This window comes from Charadrius vociferus, unplaced genomic scaffold (assembly GCF_000708025.1).
Source record: "Charadrius vociferus isolate BGI_N301 unplaced genomic scaffold, ASM70802v2 scaffold291, whole genome shotgun sequence".
In the NCBI taxonomy this organism is placed as follows: domain Eukaryota; kingdom Metazoa; phylum Chordata; class Aves; order Charadriiformes; family Charadriidae; genus Charadrius; species Charadrius vociferus.
The window spans coordinates 1,101,468-1,114,355 of NW_009646958.1; the positions used below are offsets into that span (position 1 = coordinate 1,101,468).

At 41.8% G+C, this 12,888-nt stretch overlaps 1 protein-coding gene across 2 annotated transcripts in view; it reads right to left on the reverse strand.

Annotated features, from left to right (window-relative positions):
- Positions 1 to 10,638, reverse strand: part of KDM4B (lysine (K)-specific demethylase 4B) — an 85,401-nt gene extending 74,763 nt beyond the window's left edge. For both annotated transcript variants that reach the window (XM_009895182.1, XM_009895181.1), the window contains exons 1-4: positions 10,510 to 10,638; positions 8,204 to 8,379; positions 7,266 to 7,380; positions 5,008 to 5,201 (exon numbers count right to left, since the gene is read on the reverse strand). In XM_009895182.1, the coding sequence (XP_009893484.1) occupies positions 5,008 to 5,201; positions 7,266 to 7,380; positions 8,204 to 8,379; positions 10,510 to 10,638 (614 nt within the window). The remainder of the gene's footprint in view (positions 1 to 5,007; positions 5,202 to 7,265; positions 7,381 to 8,203; positions 8,380 to 10,509) is intronic.
- Between the last annotated feature and the right edge of the window lie 2,250 nt (positions 10,639 to 12,888).

The window sequence follows — 12,888 nt, forward strand, 5'->3', positions numbered from 1 at the left end:
CGAGAGAAAGAATACAGTGTAACATCCCATTAGTACTTACAGAAGGAATATTAAATATTGTTGCTCTACAGCAACATCAGTCACAAAATATCTGAGAAAAATAACCTTATTACCCAGTCAGGTGTTACAGTGTTGACAAAACAAGACGGAGACATTACACCTCCAAAGTGTATCCATCAAATTGCCATTACTGAGATTTAAAGTTTCCTCCGGCACTTCCCCACCCCAGGAAGTCCTCAAGGTAGGCACTGCACATTTTTATAGAGATGAAAACAAAGCGATGGTGGAGTATCTCAGTGTTTAAAAACATGCTTTTTAAACTGCAAAGGCTGAGCCGCATACGTTCCTCAATAAAATGACATAATAACCATGAAGTATTAGGCTTGGCATTCAGTTTCGTTGCTTCTGTCATTATAAAAGTCAGACTTCTGTTAGCATCGTTTGACAATATGCTCTATTTTAGATCTCAGCATATGAATGTATCAGGTAATTATACATAATATGTATAATTGATACAGTAAAAACTCCTACCACAAGAGGTTTAATATAGGGCTGCAGAATGAAATACATTCAAACTTCTGTAAAAACTGAAGACAGACTATGAAAAGGTTGTAATTAAACTACTAATGGGAGAGGGACATTTTATTGTAATTTGAGAAACAAGCGAGCAAGCGACTCAACCTGGCAGCTCCCGGCCCGAGCAGCTCGACGTGAGGTTACACAGCAGGTCCCAGTACATTCGATGGGAAGCGCCCACACCTCCCGTGCCACCCCTCCAGCCTCTCAGACTGATTTTCCAGTGAAAAACAACAACAGCGTGACTACACTGTAGACCAGATGCATACGCCCGAGAAACGGCACATCAGAAAAGACAATCATCTTCCATCAGAGGGATGTATAACCCAGAAGGGGCCGTATGGATATCTTGGCAGCAGCAATCGTTACGGCTAAAGACACAGAACAGCGCTCGTTCTTCTTGGTGTAACAAGACAGAATTTAAGAAATAAACGCATTGCAATCTACAGGCATAGATAAATCATTTCATGAGACTGGAAGCAGGAAAAAAAGCTGTCTCCCATTACCGCCTTTCTTCTCCCTCGTCACTGGATGTCCCTTTACTGCTCAAGAACTTCACTCTGCGCTGAACAATTTTTTAACCTGCACCCCCAGTGACACAACTCTGTGTAGACATCTCGTTTGCTGCAGCCTGTTCTACTCTGCTTACCGAAAAGAAACAGTATGAGAAAGCGTTGGCAGGAGGAGTCCTCTGCAGTGGCAGTGAGACGCATCAATCAAAGAGTTGTATGACCCAGCAGATGCTCGTAAGGTTGTACGGAGAAACCATCTTCAGTTGTTGAGCCACAGACATTTAACTCTAACATTTAACTGTAATCCCAACAGTCCCCAAAGCACCTGTTTTGTAAGAGGTATGACCCAAAAATTCCAAAGACAGAAACGAAAGACACAAACATAACAGAACTTCAGTAACTATCCTCCCTGACCCATGAGACATACTCCTTTCTCAGCTTATCTGAGCCACTGAGGTGGCTTCGCATGGTCTGAACATATCATCCAGACCTCCCTGAGAAGGTACTTCACCCCTTCCAGTGCAAATAAACATCGAGACTTCTTGTAGAACCCACTTGAATGAGGTCTGGGAGGCAACCTCATTCAGCCCGATTCCTTTCTCACCTTCCCTTCAAGAGGAAAGAGAGCTGGTGGCTTCTCACCACTCCTACACGCTACCTTCAAAGCAGGGCTTTGGTTGCACAGCCTGGATTAAAGGAGCCTAAGATAATTTATGAGAGATGTGAAGAAAGAGTTATGGTTTTTAAACAGAAAATTTTGAAGCAGAATACCACCACTATACACGGTCCTTGGTTTCACTATATAAATATCTCTGACAGCCAAACAATAACTCTGCCTCTTCTTTTAGAGCTCAACCCCAAACCGGTAGACTTCGTAACTCTCCACACTCCTGCTATTCCCCAAGGTGCTTCTACGATGATCACTGTCAGAGTCAAAGAGTCTATAAAAAGGATGAAGGAAGCTGGGAAATTTCCACAGAGGTGGTGCCAGAAAAACAGAACCAACATTTTAGCCATCTTTGAGCAAAGCCAGGCTGCACCACTGGAATTTCATCACTGAAGTCCAAGAGCTCCCCCAACTGAGCTGTGGGATGACTGCAATCGCAACCAGAAGACGAGTGATTGTTTGGGTGCCCGGAAAGTTCCAGCTCTGCTCCAAGGGATATTCAGATTTACTCCTCAGAAGCCAATGCTCGTTCACAGAAGAGCTTGAGAACTCATTAACAGAAGCTGTCATAGTGAGGAACAAGGAAGAAATGACTTGGGCAAGTGGCATACTCTTGCCTTATGCTTAAGGGAACAGCAGGGAGCCCTGCCAAACCAGCAGTGGCATCCTGTCACAATACATCTAGGTTTGTGTTACACACTGTCATCTATATAAGAAAACTCAGTTGAAAGGGAAAACGTTTTGCCCAAAACATGGTCTGTCCTCAAAAATCCCCATTTTCCCCCAACCATGTAAGGTTTATAGAACTGGTTACTATAAAAGAACTGCACAACCACAGACTGGCTGGATAAAAGCTCTCCCCTCCTTTTTAAGTGGGGTAAAAGTACCTTTTTAAAAAAATTAAAAAAAACAAAACAAAACCCAAAGCACAACCCAACCAGATGCACAGTATGTTATGTTCCTGCTTTGATTTTTAACAAGCAACACCTGAGCTCCTTTACAAGAAGATTTTATAATTCCTCTTCTCTATTCCAATTATAAGCAGTAGTGACTGAACTCTCCAACAACTAAAACCCCTCTTAGGGGAATATTAGGTGTTCCCCAGCATCTCCCTAAAATCCTCGGAAGATTTGACAGAAATAAAAGTTACCAAGAACTTCTGAGATTTGCCAGATACAATCTTCACTTTCTGATTCTTAACCTCTTCACACAAACATGCTACACAAAGGTGTTTTGGGTTTTGCTGTTTGGAGGTTTGTTTTGTTTCTTCCTCTACTATGCAATCCGCGTTTCCCACACAAACAACAGCAAACATAAGGCCATAAGGAAAAACCACTGTTTAGTAGAAGACAAGGCAACAGCTTCATACAATGAGTTTATCATCCTTATGACAGACACAGTATGTGGATATCCACATATAGTATCTACAATACCAAAAAAAAACCCAAATAAAAAAAACCTCAACACATTAAAAAAAAAAAAAAAAGACACAAAGCAAACCCAAACCCAAACCACAGCATGAAGTTCCTAAGATGTGTGCAGGAAGAAAAACAGTTCAGGTCTGGCTACAAATACTTCACATATACTTCATTTCACATCTGTTCTCTAACTTTTGCTCACAACAGGAGAGTTTGGGGAACAGCCATGATTTCCATGCTGTAACCAGCTTCTCTTTTCAAGGTAATCTGTTCTTATTTCCACTTTTTGAAAGCGATAACGCTCTATTCCGGGTGGGGAAGAAAAAGCAAGCAGAAGACAGATGAGGCAGAACCGATTAACAGGCAGGCACGAAAGGAGCGGTCACAGCCAGCCCCGATCGCATGACTCTAACGCCAACCTCAGGTCAGTTATTCGTATAACCCTTCGAGCAGCCAACTCTTGTGTGCCAAAACCGCCAGGCTAAAGACAGCACCGGCTTTGCTGGTGGTCTCGGCACCATACGGGTAGAGGAGAGGAAGGGCTTCTCCTGTGCTGATGGCACCATCTGCTGGAGATGGGGACTGAATAAAAACGCGTTTGATGAACTGCTTCTGAGGATGAAGGAAAGCATTGACAGTATCTAAAATGAAAATGTGTCACATTTCATTCCTAATCCACACATCTGTTTCTTGAGATCAAGCTTGTTTAACAGAAGTATCATAAGAGATTCTGCAAAATCCTTGTGCATCTGCCTAAAAGAGGGAAACTAAGAATCAGGTATGATGGGGAAACAGATTTTCTGACACGCTGGAAAGTTTTAAAAAATTCACATTAAGACTACAGCTGAATGTTACAGATTCAGCCCCTCCTTCCGCTCCTTTCCAAGACTGCAAAAGAACACTACGCCCATTCATTACAGCCTCTTTGCTCTTGCTAGCTTTTATATGCCCGCAGGCACTAACTGCCTGGAGATACTCGGTGTCACCAGGGACTCATATTGCAGAGAGATGGGAGGATCTTGTCTGCCGCTGCCAGGGCACAATGACAGCAGCTTCACAGTGACATTTAAGCAGTAATTTGCATGCAAATGTCAATATTTATTAGTCACATCAAGATCTTCAATAAAGCTCTTCTGGGTTGCTAAGTCTCTCTGGTTATACTTTTAAATCGGAGGCTTGAGAAAAAAGAAGACTCACTCTCATAACTTATTCCAGATTTCCTAGCTTCTTAATTATATCCTTATCTATTTATTATTTTGGGGGAAGTTATTTCCAAGCAGTCTACACATCAACAGTGTTGAAAAATGCTTATCACTATTCTAAGAATTGACCATGAAAAAGGAATCCTTTGACCTACCTTGTCCCTGGAGTTGTAAGAATATCTAATTATTTAAATAATGTAAATTTTAAAGTAACAGATGTTTCCTGCCTACAGCATAATGCAAGAACAACAGTCTTTCACTATTAAAGTGCATCTGAAGCATCCATACATTCCCATCCCCATTTGCTCTCCCAGATGAGAGGGAATGCTCTTCTGCGCAATAGTTTTCAAAAAGCCCCACGTGTTGAAATCTGTTTTTAATCATAATGTCAACAAGTCTCCCTAATTCTGCTACTTTTCTAGCAAGTCGGGAATTAGGCCTGTGAGCAAGTCAGCATGAAAAAGTAAAACTGCTTTCAAATGTAGAGTAGGAGAGGAGAAAAAAAAAAAAGAGAAGTAAGAGATTAGGTAAGCCTGATGGAATTAAGCAGATCTGAAGCAAAGGGTATTGCAGTGGTTTCAAGTAGAGGGCAAAGGTACGCAGCCACCATCTATTAGTACTCTACCACTTACCAGGATTTTGGCTCGCCAAAATGCAAGTAGTTGATACTGTAGAGATCCATGTCCTCTGTATGCCAAGCAAATGTTGTCTTCCACATCCCAAAGTAGAGGTAGGGAGTGTTTACACCTTCTATAATAATGCCACACTCATGTTCCACCATGTCTAAGAGGGTGTTCAGATTGCCAATATTCCATTCTTCCACATCCTGTAATTCAAAAGAAATGTTCTGTACTGAACATATCAGGACTTGCTAGAGCAGAATAATAGCCCACAGCTCCCTTTCAATGCTTCAAAATGTGGATATCCTGCTGTTATCTCCATTAATTTAATCCCACCTGCTTCCAGAAAGCTTACTTTTAATGTTCATCGATAACCATGAAAAGGATGCATTACCACCGCTTTGTGGCAAAGGAATTGATTACTGGCTTCTCGCTAAATCTGTTCGCTGAAGAGGCACTTGTACTATGTGATACTCTACCGTTAAGTAACTGTTCTACTAATAAACATGAGATAAACTAAGGGTAACATACGCTTCTCTCAATGACGTATTCCATCCAGACGTTCTTCACCTGATGAACGTGAATCAGCTGATGGAAACACCAGACTTCAATGTGGCCCAAGTGGCAGAAGCCTGAACATCAGCTCAGTGCTTCAGATAACAACACTGTCTTCCCCGTTCTTTATTATCCACATTTAAACAGAAAAAGCAATAAAAAGAAGCTCTAAATCTCATAGCTGATTTTCTCTACTTCAATGGGAAATAGAAAAAGTCACACAAACTGGTGCAAATCTTTAACCTTGAGATTGTCTCCAAAGGAAATAAACAGTCTCTTTCACACCCCTGTTCCCCAGTATAGTTCATAGGCACACCAGCACGCCCAGCTTCTGCTGCTCGCTGGAGTAACTGCAAGGCAGTGAAACTCAAGCTGCTCAATCTTGAAACTTTCTGAATCAACCTGAAAAGGGGGGCAGGGAGGAAAGGGCTGAAGAAAGGAAGCAGCTGAAAAGCGAGAGGAAAAGGAGTGCAGAGGGAGAATGTTTTTCATGACTGACACCTCACTGCTCGCAGCAATGTCAGTAATTGGACAATAGGAAAAGTTCTTTAAGTGTGACTGGTAACGCAATTATTTCATTTCTGCTTTTAGGAACTTGAAGGAAACTGAAGGAAACACAATGTATATTCAGTATATTGCAGAAGCTGCTTCTCCTAAAGCTTGCGTTTGTGCCTGGTTATGTCACCTTCCCTGATCATACCACCGACAAGACTGATACTCTCATCAAAGCAGCAAACACTGCAGATAAGTTTGATGTCCATGGCTCTGAAGGCCCCAGATATCTATATTTATTAAAATTAATTGCATATTAAACGATACTGATAATAAAAAGACACTTCTACATTACCACACAGTTTGTACTGCAGACAATCAGACAACGCTCCAAAAAAAAGGCCACTTCCCACTCAAAAGAAAATTACAGAAGGGCACTGCTTTAGATTAGCTGCCGAAGCAGAGTAGGAAGATAAGCAGCCTTTTTCATTTACAGCAGAAGAAACCACAACAGAATTACTTTAAGCGTAGGATGCAATTTCAGCAAGGAAAAGCTTAAACAATTTGAATTGTAAAATAATTTAGCATGCAGGTGCATTGTATCCTAATAGAGCCACGTGGAAAGAAAAAAAAATCCAAATGGAAATATTTTAGTCATGTTAAGAATCAAAAAAACTATTTTTGATGAAGCACCCAAATCCTTGAAATGATGCTTTATATGGCGCTTCAGCAGAAATCTCTATTTTTTTTTTTTATTAAAGGGAATGAAAAAGAAAAAATTAAACCCTAACATGATAGAGATGCGGATGATCAACAGCTTACTTTTAATTTCCCTGCATACCATCACATGTATCTGGGAATATCATTATGATGCCAGTCCAGTTCTCTTTAACAACCTTTTCTACAAGCTATATACAATTTTTAGCCACGCGTTTTTCAAGAACTCATTAAAATCACTTTTTTTCCTCATTTTTGTAGTAAAAGTAAGCTTTTCACAGCTTCCATTGACTCAATTACCCTGAATCTCTGGGGAAGGTGGGAAGTTTAGTCACAATTTTGTAATGAGGGAAAAGTAAACATTCACTATTTGCCCCCCCCCCCTTTTTTTTTTTTAAGGTTGCTAAAGCAAATAAATTCTGAATTACTGTTCCTGAATGAGAAAAGAGTAATAAGGAAGTCAGTATCCACATGTAAAATAAATAAAAGAGGAGCATTTCACTTACTGCATCATATAGTGAGCCACTGATATCAGCCCCATAAATCGGTGAGACAAATGTGAGATTCTTCCAGTACTTGCGCTCCAAGTCTTCAAAGTCTTGATGGCGTGGAGTACAATACCTGATAAGAACATGGAAAAGATAAGAGTGTAAGAGGTCCTAAGGAACACTCATCGCAGACAGATATATGACTGAAGAGTACATTTCAAAGTAGGCACGCTCAGAAGGTTACTGAAAAACGCATTTCATTTTTAATTCTACTCAGATTCATACAATTTACTACCTTTTAAATCTTTCTACAAAACCTCTTAGTGCATATTGACAAACAGGATGCGCGCTTACGTGAAGCGCCAGATCCCCACCTAAGGATGCACGAGACGAGGTTATTACACAGGGAGCTGCAGGCAGGTAAAGCACTCGTGTATGCGCCACATTAGTAATATTTCAAAGTTGACTGTGCGATGTCAGTATTGCCTGTAGCAGTCGGCTTGTCCCAGCGAACTGTAGTGCTCTGCAAAGTTCCCGGTCACTTTGGAAGACACTCACGTTATTAGTATTAGCTCAGGCACTCCGAGATACTTGTATTTCTACCTCCGCAATGGAACACATTTCCCAGAACAACCATTAATACACCGAGAGCTCTTCTCTGAGTCCCAAACCATTCTTTCCAGGCAGATTCTTCGCCAAATACTGACTTTGAAGAATCTTTCTATACCAACTCCCAGAAAAAGATCTAAGATACACCAAAAACAACCAAGTTACAAACTTGTTTGAGATTCTGGAAGTAAGCTTTCAAGAAAAAGCTGTTTCGTCCAAAATGCTTCGTATTTAACAAGACTAGATTTTCTTTTCGGCTTGTTTCTAGAAAGAAAGCCTAATCTAGAAAGGCTTTCCACGCAACTGCCCCACTCACAGTGTAAGCACATCACTTAACACCAACATACTTCTCACTGTTAGCCAGACGCCGGTATTCTCCCACAGTCATGGGTTTCTTCTGTATATTATACTGGGTGAATAACCCCGACTGTCCAGTAACCACCTGCTGAATGGGAGCTGGGATAACCATGTCATCTATGTCATCATAGGTTTTTCGGGGCTTCCATTCCTTGGGAGGAATCACCTGGAATTGGAAAAAAAAACCAAACAAACAAACAAAAAAAAAATAATCAAACTTCAATTTCACAATAGGCAAACACAACTTCTACCGAAGGGAAAACTGTTGAAGTGGAAGGTATTTCATCCTGCTGCTGCAGGACGTTATCAGATAACAGCAGCATCTCAAATAACCAGCACACATGACGAGGCACCTGTTCTGCATCTGCTCAAGTGCAGGACTAGCAGACGTGGTCAGAGGGCCCAGCACCCGCCTGCCTGCTAGCGGACCCATCAGTACAGTGTCACAGAAGATGGCCAGTCACGATAAAAAGAGATCTAGTTATAGGAAGGAACTAAACTGCATGCCAGAAGGACTAAAAAAGGCATTCCTCTCACCTACCATTCCACAAAGCTGCATGATGACTCCAGCAGCTCCATCCCTATAATTCCATACCCTTTTACAGCAGTCTAAACTACTATTCCATCTAGAATCACTTACACTATGGTTTTCTTGGGGGGTGGAGTTTTTTGGTTCATTTGTTTGTAGGGTTTTTTTAACTAGGAAGGCTCAAAAATCCTGTTGCATTATTGCTGTTGATGTTTCTGTATTTGTAGGTGACGCATTGGGGCGCAGCTCCTTAAATGAAAAGGGGCGAGGGGTAGAAAAGAACAAAAGAAAACCATGGGGAACTCGTCCAGAACTCTTTCCTCACTCTTGAAGGCTGTGCAAAAAAACTGCTGCAAAGCAGTCCTGAATCTAGAAGAAAAAGCTGTAATTTTAAACAGAAGAGCTGCCAACAATCCTAGGCTCAAGATCAGAGAACAATCAGTAGGACATTCAGCAGGCACATGGAATGAAAAAATAAAATATCTACTATCTAATTTAGTGTACAGGTTAACCAAAAAAGTTACGGGAACTGGAGGACAAGTTATTGATTTTGTGGGCATGGTTCCTCCAGGCTGTGATGAGCTCTACTTCCATTAAAAGGCTCTGAACTGCAGTTGCAATAGAGAAACAAAATTTAACTTGAAATGCTCAGATTTAGTCATACAAGTACAGTAATTTCTTACAACATCTGGAATTCACCAACAACCTTTATTAAAATAATCTACCCTGGCGGACTCACGGAATGTAATTGCTAGTACACTTGAGTGGACAAGGAAACATTTCAGAGAGAGCTTTTTATCAATACCCAGCTCTACTTAGAACTGTAATAAAAACAGTAATTGACCTATGTTTTAGAAGAAATAAGAATTATTTCATGCCTAACAGCTTCACTTCTCTGCTGTGCTTTATTAAGTTCTGCTAAATACCATACGTAACAGCTACCTTGTCAGGACAAATGATCTCCCTCAGCTTATGGTGCAACATGACACAGCCACAGAAATACTCTTTCTAATCAGTTAGTCCTGATTTTTCCCAAGCAGTTGTATGTCAAGTACTAGAATTTAGAAGCTTCACATGAAGAATTCTTATAATGTTTCAGCAGTTTCAGTGTAAAGAGGCGGATGGGAAGGAAGCAGAAAGATGTTTCAGAGCCGCCTGAAGAACTGGTTCCTAAAGGTCAAAAAGGCTTTCAGGTATTTCAGGAATCACCCACGCATACAGGACACATTTACAGGTCTAGACTCAAGTCAGCAAAAGGTGGTAGCCCAGAACATGGAAAAGGCAAGAGCAAAACATCTGCCCCCATTCACACAGACACGATTTAGGCCCTCTCCCCCATCAAAACCTAAGCAGGCTTCAAAAGCTTCATCCTTTACCCTACACTCTGCGGGAGCTGAAACCCTCACGCCTTGAGGACCGTGGCTACTACTATCTGTATCCTCAGCAACAGAATCAGGACACAGAACTACCCTTAACCCATCTCTGCAAGGGCTGGGAACGTCCTTGTTTTGCAGTTAGGGATCAGGAAAAGACATCCTGCAAATATACGCTTCTTTCACTCTTACAAAAGGCCTGTAACTCCTCTGCCTTTCCTCTCTCACTAAACCAAAACACAGACTGCAAGTACAATTTGCAAATGTGCACTCTGGGCGACTACACGAAAGCAAACTGCTACTGAGCCGTGTCACTTCACAGGCGCCGGATGAGCGGAGCCTGGGGAAGGCGGCCTGCAGGAAGCTTTCAGCTGCCTACGCTGGGACAACTCACCTTGGCGAGCCCCGCTCGGTGAGCTCCCTGCGATTCCATGTAAGCGATGTATTTCCCAAAGTCCCGAAACTCCTCAAGGGTGGGACGAAAGGTCATGATCTTACAGCCAGGGTTCTGCTCCGACCCCATATTTCCAGTACGGCGGCAGCGCCTGAAGAGGGGAAACAAAAAAGGGAGAAAGAAAGAAGAGAGGTAGAAAAAAATACTGGTTAAAATCCTTTGTTTTCTTTAATGAATTTCCCTGACAGGCACGGATATATTTTTTCATTTCTCTCCCCTATTCCCTCCAGAAAGTATTTTCAAGTGCCATCCTATAACACGGATATGAAGAGCTTCTGACCTAAAATCTACTCAGTCTATTTGTTAGCAGGGTCAAGTATCAGGGAACTCCTGACACCAGTATGATCCGAGAGATCAGATAGGACCTAAATATAGACCACAGCCCGAACATCCCCCCTCCATTCATCCTCTGAAGCCGCATCTCAGCAGGACAGCAGTCACCAACAACAGACTTCTCACTACCTTCAGCATCCATTCTGTGCATGTGGAACTAGTCCTCAAAGTTCTCCACCGGAATCCTTCATCTTTTTCTGTTTCTTTTTTTTTTTTTAATGTATCTTTTTTATGTATCTTTTTTTCGAAAATTATAAAATTAGGGTTTTTTTAAAAATGCAACTTCATTACACCTTGTATTTGCAATGTACACAGACAAAATGAAGGCTCTGACAATTCTTAAAAGAAATGTAGATGCACAATTTCAAAACATCTTTCAGTGTGAAAAGCAAAATTCTCCATTTACTTCAAAATTTGCAGGGGGGAAAAAAAATCCAAAACAATTCAGGATGAAACCACATTTTTTTTAAAACGGACCTTTGCAGGGTTACGCTGGAAACTTACAAAGCAAAATGTTTTAATGGCAATGGTTTTCAGCCGCAAACATAACCGCGAAGACATTCTCCATGTCAGAAAAGCAGCTCCAGCACACGCGATATGCTCACGCTGTCACGAGAGGGCAGTACGGGGCTTTTAAGGAATAAAAGGCGCAGCAACACCATGTCAAATGTGACTTCTAAACCACAAGCAAAGTATGTTTGGATTTAAATTGGTTTCGAACTAGCCGAGAAGTATTCCAGATGCTACCAAAAGTACGCTTCGTGTTAGGAAAAACAAAACAAAACAGAGCAATAGTGCTGTATCGGCGTTTCAGTCAGGGAGTATGGCACAAACCACGTTTCTCCCCAGCAACAGCAGATACTCTTGCCCCTTCCTACAATTAAAAACAACATCACACGCTAATTCGGACAGACTCAACACTCAGCTCGCCCATGGCACCAAGTTTTCCTTTACAATTTTAACTGGGTAAAAGTGTTGGGGTTTTTTGGTTTTTTTTTTCATTTTTAAATCAAATGAACAGTTTTGACTTGAACTTTTAGAAATTTTCAGAGTAACTTTTAGGTAAAATTTATTTCAACACAGTGGTCTGCACACTTAAGTCCTTCCCCAACGCAGCCTTTAAAGGAAATTTCATGCATAAAATCGCAGCCTCTCGCGTGCTCGTCCTGTCCTCTACACCTGCCTGGTGCCTCCGCAGCGTTACTGCGCCCCTAAACTCAAGGCGACATCTGAAGAGCTCTTCCCAAGCCAGGAGCCAGGGCTGCGAGGCACACTCCATAATTAAAATCAAACTACAAACCCCAATATCGCACAATATCCCAGAGCAAAAGCAACTGAGGAAAAAGATACTGTTTCGCTCCCTTCAGCCCGACAGGCAATTCAAACAACTCCATTTCCAACAGAAATTGTTGCAGTCTTAAAACAAAAAGGCCCTTTACCTTAATCAACCCCTCCCATCTCCAGGGTGGCCTTGCTGGAAGAGATTTCCAACCTTGCCATACAGAAAAAAAAAATTTTGCTGTTCCAGGGTCAGCACTTTAAGATAAGAAACATACTTGATCTATACCCGCAAGAACAATTCACTGCACAAACGTTTTGCGGAAAATACAAAAAGAGGAAACGGTATCTCCCATCCCCCCGATGAACCACGGGAGCTGATAAGCTCAGGGCATCCATCTGCTGGAGCTTTCCTCCAAACCACTAAAGAAAAACATCGTTCACCAGGAAAATACAGCCGATTCTGGTGAAGAGTCGGAAGAAAAAGAAAAGTGAGTGTTGAGAAGTGGGACAGAAACCATCCCCAAACGTCTATTCCAACACAATCTTACTGAGAATACTTCTGCTATTTTTATCCCGGGTCTAGAAACGCCAGGGAAGTTCAGCCGAGCGGGAAGCACCGAGTCGGGCTCTGCAGCAGCACTGCGCACCGGCTGACCGGAGTATCTGGCTCGGGGAAAGGAACTTCAATCCCGTCCTGAGGAGGAT